Consider the following 27,988-nt stretch of genomic DNA (forward strand, 5'->3'; position numbering starts at 1 on the left):
GTGATATTAGGTACTCGCACGCTCGCATTGCAATACATTTGGGAATGTATTAATTCACGCTAAAGCACCGTTATGCGACACAGACGTCATTAGGCGCACCCCACCTCAATGTCAGACCATGTTGCTGATCGATAGACTGTAAACGAAGATGCTTCTCTCTCGACGGGAGAATCGCTTTGGCGCACTAGTAATAATACAGCTTACTATTCTAGTGATGGCGTTCCGCTCTAGACTCTCTAGGATATAACTATTTTTTTTATTTATTTTGCTTGTAGCATACTATTTTAGCCCATAACAGCAAGTTTGAACATTGCCGTACTACTCTAAACGATAAGGATGTCTTATGTACGATGAGCTCTACATTATTTAACTGCTTAAGAACACATTTCATATACGAAACATTGACAAATAAACCCTCTGCTCTGCACCAGCTAAATTACAAATTATTAAATTACGACATGGGTTCAGATCGAAAACAGGTGTTCAATTATTTTTATCTGGAACCAGTGAAACTGTAAGAGAAAAAAGTTGAAATAATATTGCTACTTCTAGGATTGCTGATTTTTGGTATTTATTACGACCACCGATGCACAGTGGATGTAGCCCATACAGATACTTGGCTGAAGTAGAAACTCATGAAATATTCATAGTTTCATCTGTAACATAGTTTTATTCCATACATTAACCAATATTAACCGTTATTTAGAACGATTTTGAAGTTTTAATAATGTTCTTGTTCATTAGTATCAGAGTACAAACGATGAACAAATCATGTGCGTTTTCCTCAAACGTAATCTATTGAAAATATTAAGAATGTTTTCCTTAAAATTATTACTCCTCCTTTTTCATCGACTTCAAGGCCGTATACGACAAAATAGTCAAGGTAAAGCTTTACGATGTTATGAGCTCTTTTGGAATCCCGGCCAAACTTACCAGACTAGCACGAATGGCAATCATCAACGTCATCGTGGATGAAAAACTCTCAGAGTCTATTTCTACCACCAACAATCTACGCAAAGGAGATGGGCTGCTTGTCTGCGACTGGGAGCTGGAAAGTTCAGAGACTATCTTCTATAAGTCAGTCCAGATTCTGGCATACGCTGTTGACATAGATATCATTGGTTTACGCCTCTTTTACGTAGAGGATGCTTACCAAATGAAAAGCAGGCATAAATTGCAAGTGAAAACCTCGAGTTGGAGATTAATGAGGCAAAACCTAAATTGATAATGGCACCTCCAGCAGCACTGTTAATACATTCAAACTTACACAGGGGTGACGTACAGATAAATCATCGCCCTTTCGAAGTCCAAAATTTCACATATCTTGGATATAAAGTTACCACCGACAACAACATTGATGTTCAGATACGCGCTGGCGGCTCCGATCATTCTACGGTCTGAGTTCCTACATGTTAAAACTGTGTTATTTCCGCATGACAAGAGTAGAACACTATTTTTTGCATTTTTTTTATACAACTTTGATATTCTTTGTCATATCTCTCTCATTTATCAACCATTCAACCATTCTGAAACAGTAATAATCGTTGCTGTTTCCTATCTTAATGTATGTTTCTTAATGTAATGTTTCTATTGCGATGTTTTTCATACTGGTCGCCTAAAAGTATGCAATTTGCTACACAGTCACTTGTACGTTGAGCCTGTATACAACCGTACTTTTCAATGTGCGTACCGCTCATGATTTCGAGAAAACGGTTTCGATCACTAGAAACCAAATAAAACTGTCCTATTTTGTAGCTAGTAGGATTTCACGATATGCATTAGGATACAATAGGAAAAATAGCATCGTAGTCGAAACAGTTCATTTTATGTTGACACAAAATATTACTTTCACCTAAAACGCAATGCTCGGTGAGAATCAGATATATCACAGAAAATTGAACAGGTTAGGTCGATGATTTGTTTGTCTTACTTGTTTGACGGTATTCATCATGTGAATGATTTTTTTTTTCACTTGCCGCTTATTTCTCGCCGCATCAACCAGTATTTATGAATACTGATTGCCACATACCGCTTAAGAGTATGTTACTAAGCGTGTGAAGCATTCTCTCTCTCTTCTTGGCGTAACAATCTGACTAGGTCATGCTTACCATTTCTGGCTTACTAGATTTATTTTACCACGTAGTCGGATAGTCAGTCCTTGCTGCGGGGGATTGGTACAGATGGGATTTTGGTCCGGTCCGTTCGTGGGAAGACCAGCAACGCTCTTTGCCACCAGGCCGCTCCTTGCCGAGCGAAACATTAACTAATTGTAAATACCAAATAATGTGCGAAACTCACTATTTCTCAATGTACTGGAAGATCCACTGCTTCGTTTTAGTAAGAATGATTTGTAATAAACGATGTTTGAATCCGAAGCGTTTCGTCTTTGCACTGACATCAAAAATATTTTTGTTTTTTAGCTCAGTTAAAAGCGCTTGATTTGTATTCTATATTATATTCTGGTAACTCGATCTTTATAACTTTAGATGTTCAAATGCTGAGCTCAAGATTTCTTTCCATCACGATAAATACAGTAATCAATCTAGTTTTATTTCTTACAAAAGCGATGATACAGAAATTGAGGGCCATTTTGGCCAAGGAGGGAGATGTACTGGTGTGTCTGCCACCATTGTTGGATCCGTGGTACTAGTTGTCATTTCTGATTGTGTTTCGGTTGCTGATGCAGTTTCACTCATCGTCGACATCGTAGTTGATGGCATTTCGGTAGTTGTAATCATCGGTGGAGGTAAACATATCCCAAGTTTGGGACTAAACATGGATCCCAACCCTGGACACACTTGCTCATAGCCAAACAATTTTCCACTAACCTTACGACACCAGTAGAACTTCGAAGAATCACCGGGCTTCGCCAAAAAGCCTTCCCTTGGGCACTGGAAAACACAACTATTGGACAGCACGTTGAATTCCGAACCTTCGGCGCATTTGTACACTATTACGTTTCGTAACGTTGACCGGTTCCTAATGCGTTTGTAATTGCAGTACGCGTAATATTCTGAATCCTGTGGAAATGGAAGGAATATAGATCTTCCGTTCGGGCGACATTGTATTGTTCGACATTGAGCATTTCTACTGCATGTCTTTTTCTTGGAGTTGTACACATATTCGGAAGGACATTTGAATGGTCGCGCATAATTTCCAATGGACGTACAATAGTGGAACTTTCTGCAATCCAGTGGATCAGGAAACACTCCCAACCCCGTGCACAATATACCAAATCTGGTTCCACCTATCTCCCCACTATGTCCACCGAAACCTGCTGTGTATCTGCACTCTGGGAACATGGAATCAGCCTTGGCCAAACATGCACCTCCCATCCCCTGACTAAGGGTGTGACAGTACGTTGATGGAGGACAATTATTTTCCGGCAACAATGACTGATCGCTTATTCCTGGTATGCAAACACGAACGCGACGACAGCCAGTACATACGATCGTCGTAGTATTAGAGCAGTTCCCCGACAAAGTCTTGTCGATAAAGGGTGGCGAAAGATGGAAACCGGATGCTGCATCGTACCACAACGAACTGGGCATTTCATTATCTTGCATTACATTTTCCTCCGATGAAGTGAGTGGGTCAAACTCATTTGTTTCCATATAGTCTGGATACATTTCTTGCCCTTGGGTCACAACCACCAAAACAAGCTATTGAATAAACAGGTATTTAATTCCACACAAACTTGCTGCAAACAATTTCTAATAGCTTACCATCAAAAGCAAACTCACTGCTTTACGTTTGTCCATTACTGTTTGCTGCATCACCAGTCGTCTATCTTGAACTATTCAAAACGAAAAGCTTTACGTTTGCCTTTTATTCACGAACGTACATACAGCTCTACAACCTACTTTTGCTCTGCAAACTGGAGCAATTATGATGTGTGAATTATTTCTAATCATACAGATAAATACCATAACCCAAAATATATGTGCGGTCTGTGCATCGTGCAAATTGATCATAATCGCGTGTAAATATGATGTATGAGCTCAAATCATAACCAAAACAGCTTTTAGCGTTTCAACTAAAAACAACAACAGTCAAATTTTACAGATTATCCAAATAAAAAAATCCAAACTTATTTTTTATATAATAATAACGTGTTTGACCGACCGACAAGACTGTTAAGAAATTCCAAAACAGAAAATAATCCACATAATTTCATCTGTAAAGATATCAGATGCATTCGAGCTCGAATAAAAATGTGAAAATCTCATTTATTGAATATACATTCTTTCAAATTCAGATTTGGGTTCAAAACTGTCACATCTTCATGCGCTCAAAGAGCGGAATGCTAGTTCATTCATGTTTATAGTTTGCAGATCTTCCTCTCTTCGTCGTACGTAAGCTGCAAAGGGCATCGTTGCTCGAACAATTCCAGCTGCATCAATTTGTCAAACATGTAACAATAAAAAAACAATTTTGAGAAATAGCTATGCCTACGGACCTCACCTCGGTGTGATGCTCACTTACTTTGAACGGTGTGACGTAAACACATTCGTAGTACTTTTTGTTATCTTCCGGATACGGGAACCGCCCGCTCTCTCGGCATTCAAACTTGCATCGTTGCAGTTTTACATCGTACACATCCGATTCCCGTGGACATTCAAACATCACCGGTAAACCACTGCTCGAGCAAAAGAAATAAAGCTGAGGAAAAGGTTTATAGACGAACCATTTGTTGCGATTCAACAACAAATCACAATTGACTTGGTAGCAGTCATCCAACGTTTTGCGTAGAAAGCACGATGAGGACGAATGATTGTAGGCATTATTCGCTGCCAAACAACTCACAGATGTGGATACTTGTTTCTCGTCGCAGTATATATACTGGGTGCAATTAGCAGGATCTGTAGCAAAAGAAAAGCAATAACGTAATAAGAATGTAATCATACGTTTAAATCGTAATATATTTCATTCATACCTGGATAAAATCCAGCCTTCATCGGGGGACACAGATCGTCCGCCACACCACATGTACTCTCTGATGCATATTCCGCTGAACAGATACCATCTCCGGTACAGTAAGGTTTATCTGGTTCTACATCTTGACATTTGTAGCTAGTGAGTACTGTTTGATCGTAGCTACAAATGTTCACCGTACGACAATCAGCGCAACCTTGCCGTTTTCCGGTATCACACTTATCACTCGCGACGCGTGAGCTGAAAAGCACAAATGAGCTCATCGAAACTACCTTTGAAATTTTGTTAATGAGAAGCTATGACACGTTCATGTATTTTTGTATGTTAGCTCACCTCCTTAATACACACTAAAACACAGCACCAAACTATGCGTTGCCGCCACATGGTACAGTCGATTTGGTTGTTAATGAAATCACGTTGCATGCCTTTTATATCAACGGTAGCGTCCAAACTTGCACATTAGACGCGGGCAACAATTGATAAGATAATAAACAACATGTTCTTTATCAAGAAAGAATCCATAAATTGGCGAACTACCAAACTTTCATTTTCCTGGTCAAACATTCATCACATATTGCTTAAACGGTTCGGCTCGGTCCACTAGTATAATCGATAATGCGTGTCGGAACAATATGTTTGAACATAATTCAAATTGCGCATGAGATAAGTTGCGATTATTCACGTATAAACAAGTAGATGCACATACATCCCAACCAGTATGCATGGTACAGAAACACACAATCAAATTATAAAAAGAAAACGCTTCACTTGTGCACGGAACTTTGGGCTCATTCAATTATTACGTAACGCTGATAGGGGGGGGTGTATAGTGTATGTATGAAAAATTAACTTATTTTAAGGATTTTTATACAAATTCCATATTACCTATCTACTTTTCCTATCTATTTAAAGGTCAAGTTTCTTGGTATCTTTTGATACCCACTTCTGATATCCACTCAGATGGTGATTTTGGAATCCTGTGTGTTGTAGTGGATCCAGTTTGCATCCATTGTAGCAAGCATCGCCGACTCTTAAAACTTACATTGAGCTTGAAGAGCGCTAAACAGACTCAGAATGATGCATCAAAGTTATCCACTATCGTAAAGAGCTTATACACCAGTTAATTATTCGATATCATTTAGTGCTCGGAAGCTCATTTACGGTACAATGAATAACTTTTGCCAACTAGAACGTGCAAACATCGTGATCGGTGCTTGTATGGCTGTGTTCGAAGTCAGCATACCGGCTAAAATAGTTGGGTCGTCTATTCTGCTGTACGACTGTAGGTTCACCGTACAACTCATGGAGCTCATCATTGTAACGGCTCCATTGTCCTTCCACACATACGGGGCCTAAAAACCTTCTGAGCATCTTCCTCTCGAACTCGGCTAAGAGGGTTTCGTCAGTTTTGGACAAAGACCATGTCTCACAGGCGTATGTAAGTACTAGAGCTTTATAAGTTCTATATACTCCTGGCTGCGTTCAACTGAAAATTATTCAATAAATCTACTTTACCAACAAATGTATTTATGCTTTCACCATTTTTTAGATTCTTTAAATCTGTGTTTCATGAAAAAAAGTTAGTCAAAAAGTAAATGAATAATAAGAATTAATAGAAGACAAATACGCAAGACAAAAGCTAGATAAATAAGAAAGGAATAGTACTGATAAATAATTTACGTACGAATTCTTGTTCTTAATAGATTACATCGATTCGTCATGTAATGTAAACTTTAAAACGAGCTTCTTCAGCTTTGCTCAGTGGACGATTAGCGAATGAATCCTTCGTTTGGGATCTGTGGTGTGGAAGACTTGTATTCGAAGCGTCTTCCAGAAATGTCTGTATAGATTGAAGTAGGTTCTAAAACCGCTTCAAATTATTAGCAACGATCAAGCAAGTCAGGCTGGCGTGAATAGTAAATTTATTAAGCAGTATGTTGGTTTATTTTTGCATTAGTCGAAATACGATGGGATAACATAGATTAGTTAAGAAAATTTATTTATTTTTTAAACAAGGGGGGAGGGGTCATCCAAATGTTACGTAATTAATGGAGGGGGGGTGCGTCCAGTGTTACGTTTTGTTACAATAGGGAGGGAGGGGGTCGAAAATTGACAATTTTTGCGTTACGTAATAATTGAATGCACCCTTTGTACATATAATTATGTACGCGAGGGTGGAGCTAGCTTTTTAAAAAAACCTTTATTGAACCAAGATGTGAAAATCCTCTATTAAAATGTCCAACAAGAACAGTTTATTGAACCGTACTCGCGGAGTGCTAAATTAGAACTGATGTGCTGGCGGGAACAAGCTGGTGTCGCTGGCTGGAGTCCGCTACCGATAAAACTGCTTACACAAGCGTGGCCTTGCGCCGAGTCGTCTTACTGTTGCTATCCGCGTGGTTAATGGGTCGAGGATGCGTGGACACGTGGCGGTGTCCAACATATATATGTTACCACAAACCACCACAAACACAATTTCCCAAAGAACTGTCCAGACAGGAACGCGATCCTCACTACGCTTAGCCAACGGGTACTAATCCACATATGCCTACACTCTCTATCCTTCCGCCTAAGTGATCCGAGACCAACGCAAGTCAAGTATATATACGAAGATAATTTAGCCAATAAAAAAAAAGTCTATCTTCGAACTCCATCGTGTGCACCTCGTGACAGTGAGGAAAGTGTTATTCAAAAAAGTGGTTAAATCTTGCAACAGAGCTTCATCCGCATAAACAACTACTTTTCCTACGGTACAATGTTGTATGTATCAGGTGGAATGCTGATGCTCTGGAGTTACGTTGTCTAACACGGGACAAGGGTGTCGGTTGCACACCAGCATGCTTATTTATCAGATGCTAAAATCACTTAGCGACCTCGGCTTGAGACTTTTAATACGCTTACGAGTCGTCGTTTGTTAATCTGTTATCTCAACCTTTCTGACTCTGTGATTCCATCGCAATTCGATCCTATCCCTCCTCAATTATCCAACGTGAAATGTCTGCCTCATTCATCCAACGTGAAAATATTGAAGTGATTTGATTGTACGGTTAATGTAACCACTACATAAGCTGACCACCTAAGTACCGAGAGAATCTAATTCGTTGAGGACAGTTGATAGAGCATGTTGTTGCCCTTGTCTCCCAATGTTATTCTACCAAAAACTTTTCTGCGAATTAATTTCTCGATCCCGAATCTGAGATTTAATTTGGTTTTCTAAATAGTCGGCCACGATACGTATTTTAGATAGAGAAGAATTCTTGCACAGCAAAATTACTGATTGGCAGTTTTGGCAATCGTCGTTTGTCGGTTCTGCTCAGTTCGGGAAGCACTTTATTCTCGTTCGATATCAATTCATTGTTCATCATATGGTTAATAACTGCCTATATCTTTGTTATTGGTGTGTTATCAAAATGTTAACATCTATATAGACTTTCATCCTTAACTTTGACACGATGTAAAATAGCACATCCGTGATTTATGCGAATTCTCATTAGCAGTAAAGAACCATGGCAGATTTTCGTTTATCTTCACCTATCATGGTGCAATATTACGTTTTAATGGTTTTGACACTATTTGAACAAGTACATCAACACAAACAACAAACCTTATAGTTCAAATTAATTATATTTATTTAAAATGCTTTACATGTATTTGTTATACCACCAATCGTTATAATTCCATTATTAAACCATTCTCTACTGAACACATTTCTGATCATTTGCATTGAACTTGAGTAATGGAGGGCAACTTAGTTCATATTTTTGAAGCTACGATAAAAGAAATGAATTATATTAGTTGGGCTTTCACATTAATACAGCTTTCTTATACATTACCTTAGAAGCACTGGTATATGCACACTCGTAATACATGTTAGTGTTGGTCGGATGAGCAAATCGCCCATCTGTACGACACTGGAACTCACATCGTTTCAACTCCAAATCAAAAACATCAGTGTCACGTGGACATTTAAACATTAGTGGGCCATTTGATGAACAAATAAAATATAACTGTGGGAACGGATCGTAGATGAACCATTTATCCTTGTTACGGGAATTATTGCAATCCACTTGGAAGCAATCTGCCGTACGACGTTTAAGAAAGCACGATTCAGTCGTTTGGTTGTATACATTGTTGGCTGCCACGCAACTTTGTTCGAAACCTATCATGTTTACATCGCAGTATAAATAACGGCTGCAGTTCGAGGGATCTGCAAAAGAAACACATTCATAAATTAAGTCTGGTAACTATGGTAACTGGTACCTAAAAACCACTAACTCGGATAAAACCCAGGGGCATTCATCGGGCACAAATCGCTTGTCTTTTGGCAAATTAAATTCGGATCAGACACATTGGAACAAATCCCTGCACCGGTGCAATAAGGTTTCGAGGGATCCACGTCTTGGCAACGATATTGTGTAATCGGAGTCTGGTCATAGCTACAAATTTTAACGGTATTGCAATCCTGACAATCCTCTCGACGTCCATTAACACACGATGTTAGCGCGCGTCGTACGGGTGCACGTTTCGATACCAATGCGCGAAGCGCATGTTGGTCCTAAAAATCAACAAACAAATTAAGCGCGTTAATGTAGGAATAATTCACCAAAAACACACTATTTACCTCAGCACCCACTGTTGCAAATACTAAAAGTGCCAAAATGAACGAACGAACCATTACTAACATTTTCACGCAATACTTCGAGAACGCAATGACCATCATATTACAGGTAGTCTGTCGTTTTATAGTCACCACCAGCATTATGTTTTACAGATTTGAACAACTTTATAGCTACTGAAAGATAAGATACCTGTATACGCACAACTGCAATATTTCATCAAGATTAGTAAAATCTCTTTCCAGTCCTTTTTTTGTCTTCAGCGCATCACTCAAAAAGACTTTTTTTATTATTTCAAATAAGTAATATAGTACCGCACACGTAAATTTCATTGGAGACTGAGCAAAAGACTTATATTCATTTGGAAAAGAATTTAACTTCCCTGAACCTGCAAGTCATACCGTTTCCATGATAAAACCATACATTACAAGGTTTGCCGCATATTTACATTTTGCCGAATGAATGAAACGCGAAAACACACTATAGAGCGCACCTCTATGAGAATAACAACAACAACAACAACTGTTTCTTCATCTTTATGCCATTACAACCTTGGCGATCTTGGCCTGCTATTATTATCTTTCCTTGACTTTTACTTATTCGTAACTGAGGCGCTAGAAAGTTCAAACTCAAGGCCGGATTGGTTTGAATATGAGTATAACGTAGTACAAACCAACATCCTGCCCACTTAATACTCAACAACCTAGCTCAAATAAACCTAGTCAAACCTCACATCGTCAAAAGTGTGTGGTTTCTGAGCAGGATTTCACTATGTGGATTATCTCCTGTAAGCCTGCGTGTATGTTCAAACCACCAGACATTCCGAGATAGATGTTGGGTTGGTCGGGTGGCTCACGGGTACTCCAACTCGCGGCATATTCGCAAGTTCTGCTTCTTTGCGTAACGACGAGCTTACTAGACTTATTTTATCACATAGCCGGATAGTCAGTGCTTGCTCCGGTGATTGCTCCGGATGAGAATTTTTATCAGTCCTGTGGTGTGAAGACCGGCGCCGCTATGTGGCACCATCACATCAAAGGGTATCTCAATATTAGGATGTAGGGATCTCAAATGTACAAAGCTTTTTTACTGCTTGACGCGACACAACAGTCTCCCTTTGACACAAACTTCTCCTTTGAATCCAATCCTTACCTTGTATGATTTGTTAAACAAATCAACAACAGTGGTGTCGGAAATTCGGCAGAAGTGACAACTACGATTTAATAACAACTTTACATGATGGTTGATAGTTGGTAGTGTAGTCCAAATCAATTTTAATAAACTTTATTCGGATGCAATCTTGGATTATTATTATTAATTATTTATTCATTTATTATTAATTATTTATTTATTCATTTTTCATTTATTAATTCGAATTCTCAAAGGTATTAGTTTTATCACTTTTTTCTTGTTTTATGCTACGCTCCGCTAAGACATTAAATGAATACTAATAAAATATCGTAAGGTGAATCGATCATCTCAATCCGTTACAGGTGTCAGAGGATCATCGTCATCGCTTTGAAATTAAAATTGCCTCTTAAGTATAAAACATGAAGAAGTCACTACATTTCTTTTCATTACACAAAATACAATGGAATCCGTCTAACGCTTGTTCATGTATTTAATCAAATTCTTTAACACCGTTATTCATCAACTTATTCAGGCTAATTACTTTCTTTCAATAAATGTGTAACGGAAAATGAAGCTCGATGTAACGTTTGCTGTTAATTCTTTTTTTTATTTTGATACGTCACAAACCTTCACTTGATGAAAAATTTGCTTCGGGTATTTTTGAGCCAGACATCGAGTGTCTTCGATTGAACGTTTGCTTCGATCCTTAATCTGCTATTTAAATCATATTATATATATAGTATATATATCATATTATATACAATATTATATATAATTGTTTAATTTCGCAGTAGTGGGAGTAGTCATAAACTAATCCATATTCTTGCAATCATTCACTCCGTTGTCGAATTCCTTACCATTAGGACAGACCTCTACGAATTTTTGGTACTGCAATACATATACAATGTAGATAAAACGAAATCATACGATCATGTCAACAAATTGTCTTACCGTTCCGTTTGGTCCTTCCAAACATGAATAATAACGATCCTTTACTCCTGGAATAGGATATTTGCCCTTCTGCTTGCAATGAAATTCACACAATTTCGTCGTTTCGTTGAACGCCTCACTATCTCCACATTTGAACGTGAGTGGACCACTTGTTCCACAGAAGACATATAACTGAGGATTTGGTTTATATGCAATTAATTTGTTCAAATTTGAAGTGATTTTACAGTCAATTTGGAAACAATCAGCTGGTGTTTTGAGATAAATCCATGATCCGGTATTATAATCAAACATGTACGATGAGGAAGGGGCAGTGTATGCCGTTGCTCGCAAACCGTCGTTGCAGTACACTGCTTCACTACAGTTGTGCGGTACTGAAATGAATTCGAGAATATAATGCAACGTGTTGCTATTTTTATACAGCATCAAAACAAATACCTGGATAAAAATTATCTTTATCAGGGCACAAGTCACTTTTTAAATCGCAGCCCGGTTCGCTTTGGCAAACTCCGTCCTTGCAGTAGGGACGTAAAGGATTGCTGGAACTACAATCGTACGAACCTACATTCTGTTTTTGGTAATTGCATAACTAATACAAACAAGACAAAAAGTAATCAGGCAATTATAGCACATGATGTTTCTAAGCTATGATGACTCACCATAACGCTTGTGCAACTGCCACAAGTAGTTCGGACATTGTCCGCTACGTCAGCACAGCTGTACAAAACAGGGTCTTGGCTTACTTCTGGTATTTCTACTGCGGTTCTTTGCCTCCCAACTGCGATCGGCACACTAGCTAGCGATACGACCGTCTAAATCAATTGAAGAGTATGACTGTACTATGACATTGGCCTAACCGCATTAAATCACCAAATCGTTACGCTTACCTGCAGAAAAATAACTCCTACGCAAAATATCAACAGCCACACAGAAACACCCATGATGCCAACTACCACAACGTCCTAATTCCTTGTTGTCTGTTGATGAACAAGTGAACCAATCTTTTTGGCATCCCGTTTTATATTTTTCGTCGCAAGTAGCAAAAACATTCAGATAAGCTACAAAAGTCATCAGATGACATATGCATGTCCAGTGCAGATATCTCTGACCAGATGATCATATATATATTTTTTTCATATCTTATGTTTAGCCCCATGTAAGATAAAGTAGTAGCCTTGAAAGTTCACCATTAATGTGAGGCAAACATACTATCTGATTTAAAGTGTGAAGTTGAGAAACTCTACAAAAACACCCATCGATTTTAAATGTGTAATGGCGCATGAGCTCGAACTCTTGCAAACACTAATGGAATCAATTATAAGATCAAGATAAACAATGTCATAAGAAACAAAATAAATAACCAAACCTTTTCATTCGGTTTTACTCTCAAATAAATATTATCATTTTCGTATATACTTTCATCGGAGAAATAATCAATTACGTCAATTGTAGAAGAATTCACATTTTACTACATAAACTAAAGTATCAATAGTCGCCTATAGAATGCACTGCTGTTAAAAAATATAAAAAGTTTCAAAACAATATATTGATTAAAATGAGTTGGTTGAATAATTTATGGGGAATTTTCATTACACGTGAAGCACATATTTTGTTCAAGCTGTCATAAACAGTAATAATCAATTACACACATAAAGAGGCCACTTCTTGTATTAATGACTCGGAAACGACGTGCACGAGTAGCATGCACTTAAAATAAACACCACAAGTTCAAACTAAATAAACACCACAGCAAACAATATGTGCGATAAGAAAAATAAATTACCTTATCTTTATGATAAGCATACCCGGAAAAACAACTCCATTGATCTTATTCACTCATGTTCAACGCAGACTCATCTGAGTAGCGTCGTAGATTTTCTTGCGATCTGAATTATTTAAAGACAATGCGCTGGACAATATTCAAACGAGTTGGAGTGTGTTCAACATGCAGTGGTATCTTGCACTACTGCTCTTTGCAATTGCACTACTCTGTGACAGTACGTTTAGCCAGCTAGGCAGTGGCAATATAACTGCATTGAACACAAGGACTTTTGTGAAAAAAGATTGTGATGGAATCAAAACATACATATGCGATTCTTGCACATCACGAAGACCATGTTTTGGTACTCAGGAAATTGAAACCACCTTTACATGTGGTACAGGACTGTTCTGCATAGAGGGTACGGCAGCTGATCGCTGCGGTCCGACACCATCGGAAGCTTGTATAACATCATCCGCGAGCTCATCCTTCACATGCACTGCTACAGGGCTTTTTCCAGGTATGTTTATTGGTGCAAACCAAGTGAAAAACGATTTCATCTATACATTCGTTTTCTTGCAGATCCTAACAATTGCAACTACTACCATGTGTGCCTAGCGATTAGCGAAGCATCCACCGTATACAGATGCCCGCCTGGATACGTTTTTGACGTAGTGACTTCCTCCTGTATTCGTCAACTGTCGGCAGCTAATTGCGTTACTGTAACCTGTCCTGTTGGAGCTCCTCGCTACGTTCTCTACGGCACAAGTCGAGTATATTACGCCGTGTGTAACGGTGCCAGCCTACCTACTCAGGTATTAAGGTGTCCGAACGGTGCACTATTCACGTTCTTTTCATCGAGTACACTTTTCGGTGAATGTGTGTACACATGCTCAGGACAGGGTAATTATGCTAACAGTAATAATCCTGCTTCTTATTTCCAATGCTACATTTCAAACGGTCGCATAGTGTACAACGAACTCGATTGCCCATCAGGCACCATATTTAATCAAACCTTGCGATATTGCACAAGGCAGTAAAATTGTTTCCTTGACTGTTTTAGTTCTGGCAACAGAAATGCCGCTAATGCTGCGTTAATGTGATGCGACGGTGATTGTAATGTAAGATAAATATGTTTCTGTTTTGAATAACTGTGAATAAAGTTATTCGTGGTTGTGTCCATCTCTTCCACCATAAATCCTCCATGTATTTGTACACAATATGTCCTCTAAGACTATAATAAAATAAACGTAAGATACTAATCTAGAGCTAGTATAATAATCTCCCTTTTTTAAGCGAAATAAATAACCAAATACTAGTTTTAAAGAGCTTTCTATCAATAATACACTACTGTAGCAATGTTTAGTTTGTTTGTAAATCCTATTTTTTTTAGAACGGCCTGACCGTATCTACTTATTATTGTAACCACGTAGCCCGTAGTCTTGGCTACGGGGGATTAGTCCGGATGGGATTTTGGACTTGTCCGTTCGTGTGAAGACCAGCTCCGCTACAATCATGCCTAAGGGCCGCTTCATCCTCCCTAATCCTAATTGAATTCACTAAAATTTTACAATCATACACATCGTGCTTCCATGTTGATGTAGTTCTACTATATTGCTGAATGATCTACTTTATTGAATATATTTTTATAATGCCAACAAATGGTTCTCAAATGAACTACACAACTCTTGAGGTAATGCTATGAATTAACACACGATTGCATTCTTTCATTCGTCTATTACATATAATAAATCTTGTTGAATTCACCAGAAATCGGGTCGGTTTTAGTTAAATTTATATATGTCTTCTTTCCCCGTGAACTGCCTTATGGAGGAACTTCTATGGGGAATTGGAATTGAACACTGTGTATTGGTGTGTTGTACTTTACTGTATAATTAAAACTAGTTCCAATGGACATTAATTACTATTTTTAACAGGGGAAGTGTAGTGTGCAATTAGCAAAATATGAAGGAGTCACGGAGTAAACGGTCAATAACTTGTTCACTGCTTGGATTACGTGTGGTTCATTGGTTGTATCAAGAGCTTAAACAATCAGAAATACAAATTATGCAATGAAAACAAATTTCATATTAAAGTCAAAATAACCCTAATCATTAGACCACACGACATTATGTCACCAAGAGGAAAATGTCTTAGACAATTCTCAAAAAACTTTTTTTTCTGCCCGAACCAAGCCCGAAATAAGCCATAAAGCAAGGAGTAAAGAAGCAAAAAAATTCCTTCTTTAGTTCATATGCTGTTAATACGTAAAACGAGGGCATAATACATAATACGTATCGGCGATGAAGCTAAAGGTTGTTAATAACAGTGTTGTCAAATAAATATTGGTATGTATGTAATTGCATTTCAACAAGTTTTCGAAAAAGCTAATTCGAAATGATACATTCATTTGTATCTACGAACTGCGAATTTTGCGATTAGAAACTACCATAACATTGCCATTCTCATGACTCAACAATCACGAAGTGCTATAAATCTGGACAAATCCATTCGTAAAGATAAGCATTCAGGATCTTCACAGAAAACAAGATTAGAAAATGTCAATCAACGTTGCGGCCTCTTGCTTTCTATAAACTCAGTATGGACTGTGCATCTCAAGCTAGTGGTTAACAAAATGCTGTTTAGAACGTGTATCCTTTTCATCTCGTTGGCCTTTTCGCACGCATTGAACGAAGAGTCACATAACTCTACAGATGACTTAGGTTCTGCAATAACTGGTACATTGCTGAACATTTCAGATGTGCAGTTGCAACGTCAATCAACTATTACCGGCGTATGCGATGGTGTGAAACAACTGGTATGTGATACATGTAACACTTTTCGCGTTTGCTTGGGAACTGAACTTGGCCAAGGTGTGACCGTCGCATGCCCTGCTGATCAGTCGTATTGTAACTACGGAACAACCACCGACTATTGTTCTAATGTTCCGATCCCAAACGTATGCACTGATGCTATTCAAAACACACCGGTCATATGCTCGGCCGTTGGCACCTTTCCAGGTATGTGGTCGATAGCGAACATGCTTCTATTTTGTTAGTTCATTAATTCGTGTATACTCTGCTCATTCTTAACAGATGCTAGCAATTGTCGTATTTATCATGGATGCACCAATATCGGACAGAGTTCGTCCATTTACAGTTGTCCTGCTGGGTATGTGTTCAATGCAGCATTGGAACTGTGTGCCTTGGAAAATCTGTTTTCACGATGCATTAAACTGCAATGCACGGCCAACTTCATCGGACATGTAAGATACGGACAATCTCCACGATTCTACGGTTTGTGTGACGGTACCGGACAAGCTCCAATCGTATATAGATGTCCAAACAGAGCCAACTTTGCGTTTATCACCGGCTCCACATTTGGCGAGTGTGGTTACCTCTGTCCTGGACAGGGAAACTATCCAAACAGTAATGATCCGGCGGCATATTTTCAGTGCTTCTGGGCAAACCGGCAGCTACGATACAATTTGGTACTCTGTCCTACTGGATTGACATTCAACAGCCGTCTGCGATACTGCAACTAGTTGTGATTGTAATTAGTCATAGTCAAATCGAAATACAGGTTATATAGATTCTGACTTACATTAATTCAATAAAGCTTGATATGCTGTTTTGATCCTTTAATTTCAATGATTTATTTTACCTATTACCAAATCATGTTTTCGTTTTATTTACATTTACATTTCAATTGCTGTTTATCTCCCATTTCGCTGGAAATAACTAACAAATTATCACCGTAACCAGTACTTTTACAAAAAAAAATTATCAGAAAACTGTAATATACGTAAATGATGCAAATAGGGGCATCAGTAAGTATCTACCAAAATACAACGAGTTTTCCCGAGAGAACCGAGTTTTAGAATGATATTTTTTAAACTCATTTAAGAAATTATTACAATATAGAATATACAACAACATAGTTTATAGAAGAAATATAAATAATATAAAGAGGAAAATTGCCTTTGAACACAATTTATTTGATTCAAAACTGTTCAAAAAATGATTAAGTAAAAGCGTATATATATATTTATAGCAAACTGATTTATATAATATAATATATATTTAAGGCAAACTGAAAACAATAAATATCAGTATGCATTCTACGCAGTAATGTTCAAAATTTCCTGCACTCGGTGATTCATTATCACTTTCCTTCAATACAAATTTTATTATCTGCAAGCCAGGGCAGGTACCGTGTTTGTGTTGCACATGAGTTTCTATGCATTTGTATATTACTTTCGTTTGTTTTGCTAGTTTACTTACCTTCCACAGAAGCATCATAAACGATTCCAAGGTGAAAACCACCCTACTGTGCAGTTCTTTATCTTGCGAGACGAAATATCTGGTGCAGTATCAGGTCTACGCTTCGAAGTTTAGTATCGGTAGTGTGACGCTTTATGAGATTAGAAAGCTCTGATAAAACGTATTATTTAGCAAAGTTTACTAAAAATATTATAACCATTGTAAAGTATCGTTGGAATCGATCGGAACAGGCATTAAACTACAATGCTGCAATGTCGGACAAAGCCTCAACTCAGCTATTTTATATATTGTTGCTTGTGTTTGGTGAGATCACATGTGAAAAAGGAAAAGTATCGTACTGACACTAGTGAACGTCTGTTGAACGTTTTAACCATATTCAGTTTCAGATAGGCAACAGTTCTCCCGTACTGGTACTGGTTGCTAATGGAAGTGACATCACGATTAATTTTCCGGGTGAAAACAATAACAATCGTGTATTCAGCATCGTCAGCAGCTCCGGCAACAATAACCCGTCCATGTTGGACTGGATAGGTGGGAACGGAGCCAACAAAGCACCTACCATCATGTTGGGTAAATCGGACGCGTCGGCAATGTCTCCCCGTCTGGCTGACGACAACAGTGACGAAAATAATCCTACTTCACCTGCCAATCCAAACCCGACATGGGGACCGCTTGGAATGAACGAATACGATGCAAACGATGCTATACTTCCGCTAGAAACGACCGTAACCCCTAAAATTCTGGTCAACACCACCACCAGCTCCAGTGCGTACGTTGAAACTTCTGATAAGGTGCTGCTATCACCTGTTTGACAAACATGTTCTACCCTTGACCCAAATTCCATACAAAACCCAAACTTATTCGTAAATAGAAGTGCGCACATTACTGTGACTGCTGTTATGCACCTTTATTTCATTGTCTTATTTCTTCTTACATGTTGTTATTGTAATTTTTATTCGGGGTTTCCTTAGCACATATAATAAGGGAGGAAGAGTCTGATAAATATATTTGTTTGTTTCTTTTCAATGTATGTATATAATGTGTATATATGTATAAGAATATGTATGCTAATAGTACATGGTTCCTTCACTGATGTCACTATGTGTAGTCCTCATTTATTTGAAAGCGTTTTGTAATCTACACTTTTTCCCAACATAATCAACTCCTCCTTTTGAATATCTTGACGACAAACGGGTATTGTGATTTCATCCACATTTCGCCCCTGACTTCTAGACACTAGATGAAGAATATTTTGTATTCTTTCTGTTGCGTTAGCTCTGCTAGTGCATTTGAATGCTGTTTTTTGGTTTATTTGTTCGCTCCTTGGGACATTGGATTTTTTGTGAATATGCATCATACAAAGTTACTGGATTTGACATTCAAGTATAAACGCTGTATGTATGTAACACTAACATGTTCGCATGGATTTGTGCATGCTTTTCTTTATGTGTTATAAATTATTGTCTCGTTTGCACTGCATACCATCGTAACGCTATCTATGTTTTGTGTTAATGCTCGCTCATTTTACTTCAATATTAGTTGTCGTTATTGTATTGTTATGAGTTTATTGTCCCTCGTAGATATAGTACACTTTTGTTTACACTCATTGCACATCCAACATTGATTTACTTTCAGCCTTCAGTATTGACTTTTGTTTTTGTCATAATATTGTCGATTCCACTAAATTACGTTACTCACAAGATTAGTGGTACAGAAAACAGTAATGGTTGGAAGCTACAAATATGCGAATGCAAACAAATCTGTAAAGCGAGTGAATATCTCTGAGGTTTTACGATGTAGTGTCGTTATTTATTTTCCTTTCTCTTTTACCGTAAACTAAACATTATTGTCCATTTGTTGATTGCCGATTAAGTTATCTAAAATATGTTTTAGTAGAATGCTTTACCTCATGTTACGTTTGCACTCGCTTACGAACACATGTTTGCTGTAATTATTGTCGCTTTGATTTTGTTTATGTAGTGATTACTCTGCATGGGTAAAGGTTAATTTTAATACAACAATCACAACATTGTTTTCAATTGTCGTACTCACAATAGTTATTCATTTTTACCTCCTTTCGACTTGAAGCTTTCATAGAATTTAACAAAATTATATAGCTCAATTGGAACAAAGCATTGCGATTTGTAAATTTATGCTATTTATACGTTTTAATACTGTCAAGAGTAGCAAGTAAAAAAACTGACCTTGGTTGGTTTAAGGACATCGGTAAGTCAAACAAAAAAATTATATGAATCTAAAAAGTAATTAATTTTACTAGTCTCCTGGAATAATTTTTTTTCTTCAACACAGCGCTTGCAGTAACAGTAGTGCATTAACAATAAACATCGAACTGAATGAAATTTAAATGGGATTGAAAAATGCCTATAACGGTTGAAATTATACGCATTCTTTTTGTTATTTGTCACTGTGTTTGCATTGAATTCCGAGTAGCTCATAGATTATTGTAGAATTGCCAGTAGTCGTTATTAGCAGTGTCTAAATAACTTATTCTTCAAAGCCTCTCTGATGTTTAAACCATTTTGCTACCGTTTCCCGCTGTGTTGCAGATTAGGCTATTTAGATCTTGCTGCTAATGTACGATCTACCGAGCAGAGAATATTGTGCCAGATGTTGAAACCATTTACGATGTTACATATAGTTTGCTTTGCGTTTAATTGAACTTGTTTTGAATGACATTTTGGTCTACACTTTTTTGTATTCTTTTCACTGTATTCCTGCTCGGAATTCAAATAAACTTCAGCCTAATTAGATGATACTTATGAAACTACCATCATAAATGAAGAACCGATGTAAAATCGATAGAATCTCGGTACTACTGTTCTCCGTTTATGATGGTATTTGCAAAACGCTATTGATTTCACACTATTCTCACACCTTATGTTTCCTTCTTATTCAGACGGAGGAGAATATGATTTGTATTCATGTCTATAATTCAAAATCTTACATTAGACTTCCACGTGCCACCAAAAAATGTAGATTATACAAGAGGATTTAGTTCAGAAATTTCTTGTATAATTTATAGTACTGATTTCAAGACTTTCACTACCATCTGGATTATATTATTAATCATTTCATCGATTTGATATGAGTGAATAGATATGAAAGTATTAGATATTACTTCTTTAGTGTGCTTCAGTTTTTAACTTGTTTTGTTCCAACCAGACTTGAATTGTATTCTCTCTAAAATGATTTAGATATAGATGGAAAATAGGACATTTGCTGCAATTTCTTCTAATGAGCCATATTTCAGAAAATGTTAAATAATTAAACTTTAACTGTTTGGTGGATTAGGAAAAACGTGTTATCAATGAAAAACAAAGACAAAACACATTTCGCAGTACTTCTTACATGTTTTTAGAAAATTGGAATTGTGTTTTCTTTGCTTTCCTTTTCGCTAACCGTACTTTGCTCACAGTTTACTTAAAATAAGCCGAATTTCTACCATAAGTTGCTTGGATGTATTTATTGTCAAGATAATACTGTTTCTTCAGATAATAGAGTAACTTACGGAGACGGTTGGCGCAACGGTATTCCTCATCCGCGAAGAAAGGATTTACACGTTCACTGAACTCTTCGTGCACGTACGGGTGATTCGCGAAGGCCTCGCCAGTGTAGCGCGGCAACTCGGGGCGGCGCAGCACCCCACGAGGATTGTAACCCTGGAGCTCCCCAACTAACGGTGCCTCTGAATCCATGAATGCATTGTCTACATACGCCGCTGGTTGGCTGTCGTAGTGGCTCGGGTCGGGAGTAAAATTCGACCTGTTGCATTTTAGAATAGATTTTTGAAATAAACATACATGAAACACTATGTCAGTCATTTTTCAAATCTCCTGATATTCTACACCAAATTAAATTCCTACTACACACACCTCGGACAGTACACCAGAATATATTTAATATAAAAACGTGTATTTAAGTTTGCTACTTCTAGCGTGGCATGCAATATTACAAATCAAAATTTACAAAACAGTAAATGTACTGGCCATTATAAAGGTACAATAAGAAAAAACTATTGAATACATAACATAATGCATACGACAAAAAGTACATTATAATTCTGATGTACGGTATATGCTCCAATAAGTTATAGAAAATATCTGAAACTGGTATTTAGTCTCATTAAATAAGTCAACGTGACATTAATTTGAGTTAATTTCGATATCAATTGATAGCCAATAAAATATCAAAAATAAATAACAATCAAATAATTTATACAAAAAACATGCAAATAACGCAAATAACTCTGAAGATGAAAACGGTGGACTAAATTCACATTCCGACATAAGAAATATGCTTTGGCCCATCGCCTATTTACTATCAATAAAGAGAAAGCCAAATGCAATTGATTGTTAAATTGTAATTTAAATGAAAAACGCTGTTCACCTGCTTCGAGGTCGTGCTGAGTGATTAGGTTGGTTAATGTGTGTGTGTTTTTTAGTCACATATTCACAAAAAAGAAAAACAGATATAAACAGTTAATAATCTCACAGCATAATAAATTTCAAAAATTATCCAGTATCATGTGTTCATTATCACGTCCAGTATCATGAGTAAATATTCTTCGCCATTTTTTAATCGTATTTTGTAGCCTTGATTTAATATTGTGCGGTATCCTACAATTTATAACTAAATCTTCCAGACGATGATGATAATAAATCGTTTAAACTAAATAATTATTTTTTGGAAACATTTTTGCTGATAAATTTTGAACCTTTTTTATTTTAGCTATTAATTTGAACTGATGAGTTTAGGCAAAGCAGTAAAGTCAGGTACGGATGCATTTGAAATTCGGAATGGTTTGAATAATATTTGTATCCAAAGTTTTAACAAAACATTCCTTGTTATCAACTTCTACCAGTGATCAGTAGAGCGAAGATGCACATTATTTGAAATGACAGCACGATTACGTGGCCAAACCATTCACGAACCAAGCTCGATCGTTGCAGCATGCCGTGGTATATAATTCAGTTTTCATGACAGTAATTTCGAGCGTATACTACTACTATTTCAGTATATGACCCTTGGAATATAATTTTGATCATGGAAGTCGTGTGAAAACATACTCAAATATATTTTTGTCTTCATTAAACTATAGAATTGTTTAGCGTCTTTATTCATTGATTAAGAAATACATGACCTTTTTTTTCTTATCAATGAAGAACTTGAAAAAAAAACTAGGGAAGTAGTACACTTAGATCAAGAACTTGAAAACTATCATATTCTTAATTATAAATCCACTATTGGCCCCTTTTATGTATAACAGTGGTGTTTATGTGGTGTGAGCGGTATTAATTGGAAAAGTAGGGAACATTCAGCAAAGTATAGGAAACAGCCAAGTATGGTTTGCATTCTCGAGGCTTTTCGGAAATTACTAGCTAAACCAATTTCACATCCAACAAAGATAAGGTGTCTGAAGGACTGACTATACAGCAGACAGAGGAGAAAACTCTATGGTTAGCTTAAAACGAGGTCGATAAGGCACCTAAGGAAACACTCAAAACAAGGTTTGCAAATGGACTTGTCTAGAGCAATGGAAGGCACATCGGGGAAACAGTTGCATTCGTTCCAGCAAGGACTAAGGGTGCAAGAAAGGTATCAATAGGCAAACAGAATCACACATCATCATGACCATCATCCAGCTCATTCCTTTGATTAAACATCTACGAACAATGAATCGTTTCAACTTCCTACTATGTGAGACCTCGCCCTGCCGGCCCGACTGAAGCGATTTCCACGCGACGGCCGGAACGATGGTGTCCAGCCGGACCGCACTATCGAGGCAATGTGACGCTTTACGAGTGGCGTGCTTCGCAACAGCAGATCCGCATCCGTTCTGTCATCTCCATAATTGGCGATGTCTTCGCTTCTTCTGAGGCCTGTGTTGACCAGAAAATCAATTATACATCTCATTTTTGCATTGGCTGTGCGGTAGTGGTGCCAACATATCCCATGTACATAATAAAATGGCTCATTAAAAAGTCTGCTACTTTAACGAACTTACGATACCGATCCAACGCTATTACATGAGCAAATAAATGCGAACTTTCATTTATACCAATATTTTCAACAGGTACGACATGATAGGCTGAATAATGGAAGTTTTGATATACACTGCCGTGTTTGCGTACTAGCCGTGGTATGGTTTTAATCTTTTGCTCTCCATTCTTGGAGTATAATAATCATACATACAGATGCATCAATCTCCGCAGTACATACCTAGAAATCGTTTTTCCTCAAGGTGATTGTCGGTGCTGTAGAGAGGATATGTTTGCACCATTGCTTCCATGAGTTCCTCGTAGTCCAGTGGAGCGGTTTGGAAAACAGGTTCCAAAACTTCAGGACTGCTTTCTTCCAATTCGTCATAGTACAATGATCGCTTTTTACGTCCATTTCCTTGCGCATTCTTCAATGATTGAATGTTGCGTTTCTCTGTTAAGAAAAAAAAAGATAAGACATGTGCAGGACATCAAGACGACTGGTTATCGCTTTCTTCTATGTTAATAGGGTTTCCCTCGCCTAGATGCACTTGTAATGAACTCAATGTACCGTTTGAAGTTTTCAGTCAAAAACGGACAAAAAAATGACCCAGGAATCATGTGTATATCTTAATATATACTATTATTAATTAAAGATATCAATGAGACTGATTCAAAACAGGATTCAAACAGTAAGCTCATGTGATTTGGCGGTAAAGGGGGGATAATTCTTCATACGGTACTCACCGTTATCACCTGTTGAGCTGCCGCCCTCGGAAAGCTTGTTATGTTGTTTCGGTAAACTCCAATCGCGTACTAGTGTCTGAATGTTTCGTTTATCAACATTTCCGTATCCTGCGAGTGCATTTTCTCGAGCGAGTGACTGTATGTTACGTTTCGGTGCAATTGACGGAAGCATTCCAGTACGTAGCAACGATTGAATGTTTCGCTTGCCAGGCAATTCATACTTTCTGGCCAACGAAGCAATGGTACGTTTTCCGTTCAACATATAACCTGCCTTCAACGCTGATGCTACATTACGCTTATCTTCATTCCATTCGCCATCAGGTGTTGTATCCTCGGATTCTGTGTCACGCGACGGTAGCTGCCCATTTTTGGCTAGTGTTGCCAAGCTACGTTTGAGGTATTCCGGTTGATTTCGCAGTAATCCGGCCCGTGCTAGTGCTCCCACATTTCGTTTACCAAAGACGGCTCCATCTCGCAGAAGTGAGCGATACGACCGCTTGTCTTCATACGGACCATTGCCTACTTCCGAACTGTCATCGAGATTCTGATAGTTTTCAGAAGGATCACGCTCCAAAATATGTCGTAACTGATTACGAAGTGCCACAGCATGCATTTCGTAACCTTCTTCGGGATAAGTTAGATCTCTTAGCAATGTTTCCAGCTCACATGGTTTCAGTCGGCGACCTTCGTAGTTTTGTGCATTTACCTACAAGAGAGAAAAGTCCTATCATGTGCTTTTGTTTCTTAATTTAACCCTTCAAATTCTTATTAAGCAACTAATTTCTATTAAGGTAAATTGCAAGCCTTGTACGATTTGTAAAAAACTAAACACAGCGGTGTTACTAATACCGGAAAAGCTGTCATAATAGAAAATAAATCATCAAATTTCTATATTAATTTTCCAGCCTGACATTCACCTCTTCTCATGTCATCAATGATTTGCTGATGTTAACAAGAACAATTGTTTTCACAGATACCAGGACTTATGATCAAGAACGAAAGCCATATCTTTAAATTCAGTGCATTAGAATGTACAAACTGGTTTGGTAGAAAGTAGCAATGTGTCAAGTTGCACATAAACCAAATCGTAAATTTCTCAATCACATTTACGGAATTCGTATTTTTGTTTTTAAACGTATAATAAACATATAATAGTTTATTTATAAATCAGAAAAATCTCGTTTCCACAATCGCGTCGCATACGATTCTACGAAGATTCTATTATGTGAAGCTTTTTTGGCAAAAATTTACTACAGTAACTGCCCTACACAGGACCAACACAGGCTGAGACAAACATAACTTCTCTCTAAACAGCAAAATTACCTACATTCTGAATACTAAACATCCGGACTAAATCCCTAGCGCTGCCTCGTCTGGTATCCCAAAATTATTTTTTTCTTTTTTTTTCTTTTTGCATCAAACATACACTGATTTACTTTAAATCTATTTTCGAGTGTCTGCAAAGCTAATAATAAGCAGCGTGAACGATAATCTGAATGCTTCGTAATCCACGCCAGAGACATGCACATTATAAAGCGACCTTATTGAATTTACATTGAGCTTTGTTCTAACTGTTGTTCTTTGTGAATTTTGTGTTCTAGCCTGTTTGTTAATAACGTGCAATTTGGAAAACAAATTACCGAACAATACTCTATACAGAAACGTACCAGATACGTAAACAACGGTTTCAGACATAAAGGGTCATCACATTCACGAATTTGACGATAATAAAAACCTAATAACCTGAATAACTTACTTATAGTATTGTCAATATGCGAACGGTAAGTTGAGCTATGGTCTAACGTAACGTAATAAGGCTTGGTTCATTTAGAAATGGGGCACTTTGATTCATTTATAGTGGCGCCTCCCGTGGACAAAAATGGAAACTTTTGACAGCGTTTTGTAGACAATAGTAAACATTTCGCTTTGTGAAAACTTCACGCAATTTTGTTTTCCCTGCTCCAAGATATTCGACATGCAAGAGGAGAAGCGAAAACAGATAGTGCACAACTATCTGCAAAATCCAGCAGTGTCATCTCGGGAGCTGCCAAACAGTTAAGTTAAGTTAAGGCCAAACATTAAGTCGACTGTTGCGCGAGTGATTAAAAAGTACAAGGAGACACAGACGATTGTTCGTAAGGTGCAAACTAAGCGACGGAGTGGAACCGTGAATCGTGAACTGCGATTGAGAGTCATTTGGAAAATCAAGGCTAACCCAAACATCTCCGACTACGACTTGGCTAAAAACCTTAACGCCGACCGCTCTACTGTTCGGCGAATCCGACTCCGAGAAGGTTTTAAATGTTTTCGAGCAAGTAAACATCCCAATCGAAACATGAAACAACAAACAATGGCCAGAAACCGAGCTCGGAAGCTGTAAGATCAAGTGCTGACCAAACCGCATGGTTGCATTTTGATGGACGATGAAACCTACGTGAAAGTCGATTTTAAACAAATCCCGGGTGTTAAATTTTAAGAGGCTTATGCTCGCGGCAACGTCCCCAAGAGATTCAAATTTGTTTTTGCCGATAAATTTGCTAAAAAATTTATGATTTGGCAAGGAATCTGTTCATGTGGCAAGAAGACCAACGTGCTTGTGACAAATAAGAACATGAATTCGGATTTGTATAAGAATGAGTGTCTTAAGAAACGTATTTTGCCATTTATTAGGTCTCATCATGGGTCAGTAATGTTTTGGCCTGATCTAGCAAGCTGCCATTATAGCAAGGACTTGCTACAATGGTACAACGATAATGGTGTGAAATTTATACCAAAAACGCTGAATCCACCAAATTTCCCCCAATTCCATCCAATAGAGCGATATTGGGCAATAATGAAACAAAAACTAAAGAAAAAGGGTGCATTAACTAAGGATATCATACAAATGAAGAATTGGTGAAATTTAATGGCCAGGACAGTGGCTGAAGCAGCTGTGCGGCGGTTGATGGGCTGTATAAACAGCAAAGTCCGAGAATTTCTTCGTAAAAGCGAAGTGTAATTTTTTTCATATTTTTTTTTTAAATATATTATATTGAAACCTATGATTCATTCATACAACGTTTTTCAATTGGATTAATGGTATAAAAGATACCCGCTGTACAAAGTGCCCCATTTCTAAATGAACCAAGCCTTAACAAGATCACAAACTTCATCCCGCCGAGCATATTAGCTGACAAAGAGTACTGGACACATTAAAAATTCAGGTAAGAAAGGATAGTTAGGATGGCTTAAGTCTATGAAATGTCACTACAAACCACTTATCATAGGCAAACTCCAGATCGTTCACAGAACACTAAGCACTAAATTTGTTGACTTATACTTTACTTTATTAATAATTACTTTATTAATACTTATTAATACTTTATTAATAATTGGTGTACGTCCATAAATTAACGAATTTAAAAACATTTCTTTCGTTGCGGAATAACTAATACAAAATATACATTTTTTTACTCGATTCAAGCTTGGAATATACTTACGTTATGAAAAACTAAGAAAAGCAGCATGAACGCCCGAACAAAAAGCAGCTTTGGCGGTAAAACCATCTCGTACCGCAACATCAGGATGCTT

The 27,988-nt window shown here is 37.6% G+C and overlaps 8 protein-coding genes across 8 annotated transcripts; 3 read left to right on the top strand and 5 right to left on the bottom strand.

Moving 5' to 3' along the window:
• Positions 1-2,555: 2,555 nt before the first annotated feature.
• Positions 2,556-3,779, bottom strand: LOC128298433 (uncharacterized). The gene is made up of 2 exons (XM_053034181.1): positions 3,726-3,779; positions 2,556-3,662 (listed from the first exon to the last, which is right to left on the bottom strand). The coding sequence occupies exons 1-2, from the start codon at positions 3,774-3,776 to the stop codon at positions 2,556-2,558; spliced, it is 1,158 nt and encodes a 385-aa protein (XP_052890141.1). The 5' UTR covers positions 3,777-3,779.
• Positions 3,780-4,261: 482 nt separating this feature from the next.
• LOC128298733 (uncharacterized) lies at positions 4,262-5,319 on the bottom strand. The gene is made up of 4 exons (XM_053034506.1): positions 5,269-5,319; positions 4,937-5,207; positions 4,486-4,862; positions 4,262-4,393 (listed from the first exon to the last, which is right to left on the bottom strand). The coding sequence occupies exons 1-4, from the start codon at positions 5,317-5,319 to the stop codon at positions 4,322-4,324; spliced, it is 771 nt and encodes a 256-aa protein (XP_052890466.1). The 3' UTR covers positions 4,262-4,321.
• Positions 5,320-8,630: 3,311 nt separating this feature from the next.
• Positions 8,631-9,694, bottom strand: LOC128296803 (uncharacterized). Its single transcript, XM_053032293.1, has 4 exons — positions 9,557-9,694; positions 9,211-9,490; positions 8,769-9,142; positions 8,631-8,702 (listed from the first exon to the last, which is right to left on the bottom strand). Exons 1-4 carry the CDS (start codon positions 9,692-9,694, stop codon positions 8,631-8,633), a joined length of 864 nt encoding a protein of 287 aa, XP_052888253.1.
• A 1,798-nt stretch (positions 9,695-11,492) lies between these two features.
• LOC128296813 (uncharacterized) lies at positions 11,493-12,571 on the bottom strand. The gene is made up of 5 exons (XM_053032304.1): positions 12,518-12,571; positions 12,290-12,442; positions 12,069-12,219; positions 11,634-12,004; positions 11,493-11,570 (listed from the first exon to the last, which is right to left on the bottom strand). Exons 1-5 carry the CDS (start codon positions 12,569-12,571, stop codon positions 11,493-11,495), a joined length of 807 nt encoding a protein of 268 aa, XP_052888264.1.
• Positions 12,572-13,574: 1,003 nt separating this feature from the next.
• Positions 13,575-14,713, top strand: LOC128297823 (uncharacterized). Its single transcript, XM_053033524.1, has 2 exons — positions 13,575-13,909; positions 13,972-14,713. The coding sequence occupies exons 1-2, from the start codon at positions 13,576-13,578 to the stop codon at positions 14,427-14,429; spliced, it is 792 nt and encodes a 263-aa protein (XP_052889484.1). The 5' UTR covers position 13,575; the 3' UTR covers positions 14,430-14,713.
• Positions 14,714-16,024: 1,311 nt separating this feature from the next.
• LOC128296822 (uncharacterized) lies at positions 16,025-16,982 on the top strand. The gene is made up of 2 exons (XM_053032318.1): positions 16,025-16,409; positions 16,485-16,982. Exons 1-2 carry the CDS (start codon positions 16,025-16,027, stop codon positions 16,931-16,933), a joined length of 834 nt encoding a protein of 277 aa, XP_052888278.1. The 3' UTR covers positions 16,934-16,982.
• A 933-nt stretch (positions 16,983-17,915) lies between these two features.
• On the top strand, positions 17,916-18,571 carry LOC128301142 (uncharacterized). The gene is made up of 2 exons (XM_053037479.1): positions 17,916-17,975; positions 18,053-18,571. The coding sequence occupies exons 1-2, from the start codon at positions 17,916-17,918 to the stop codon at positions 18,482-18,484; spliced, it is 492 nt and encodes a 163-aa protein (XP_052893439.1). The 3' UTR covers positions 18,485-18,571.
• On the bottom strand, positions 18,548-27,978 carry LOC128301134 (neuropeptide-like precursor 1). Its single transcript, XM_053037467.1, has 5 exons — positions 27,898-27,978; positions 24,419-25,124; positions 23,913-24,125; positions 23,398-23,572; positions 18,548-21,455 (listed from the first exon to the last, which is right to left on the bottom strand). Exons 1-5 carry the CDS (start codon positions 27,976-27,978, stop codon positions 21,110-21,112), a joined length of 1,521 nt encoding a protein of 506 aa, XP_052893427.1. The 3' UTR covers positions 18,548-21,109.
• Positions 27,979-27,988: the final 10 nt, after the last annotated feature.

The sequence above is a fragment of the Anopheles moucheti genome, chromosome 2, assembly GCF_943734755.1.
Source record: "Anopheles moucheti chromosome 2, idAnoMoucSN_F20_07, whole genome shotgun sequence".
NCBI classification, from domain to species: domain Eukaryota; kingdom Metazoa; phylum Arthropoda; class Insecta; order Diptera; family Culicidae; genus Anopheles; species Anopheles moucheti.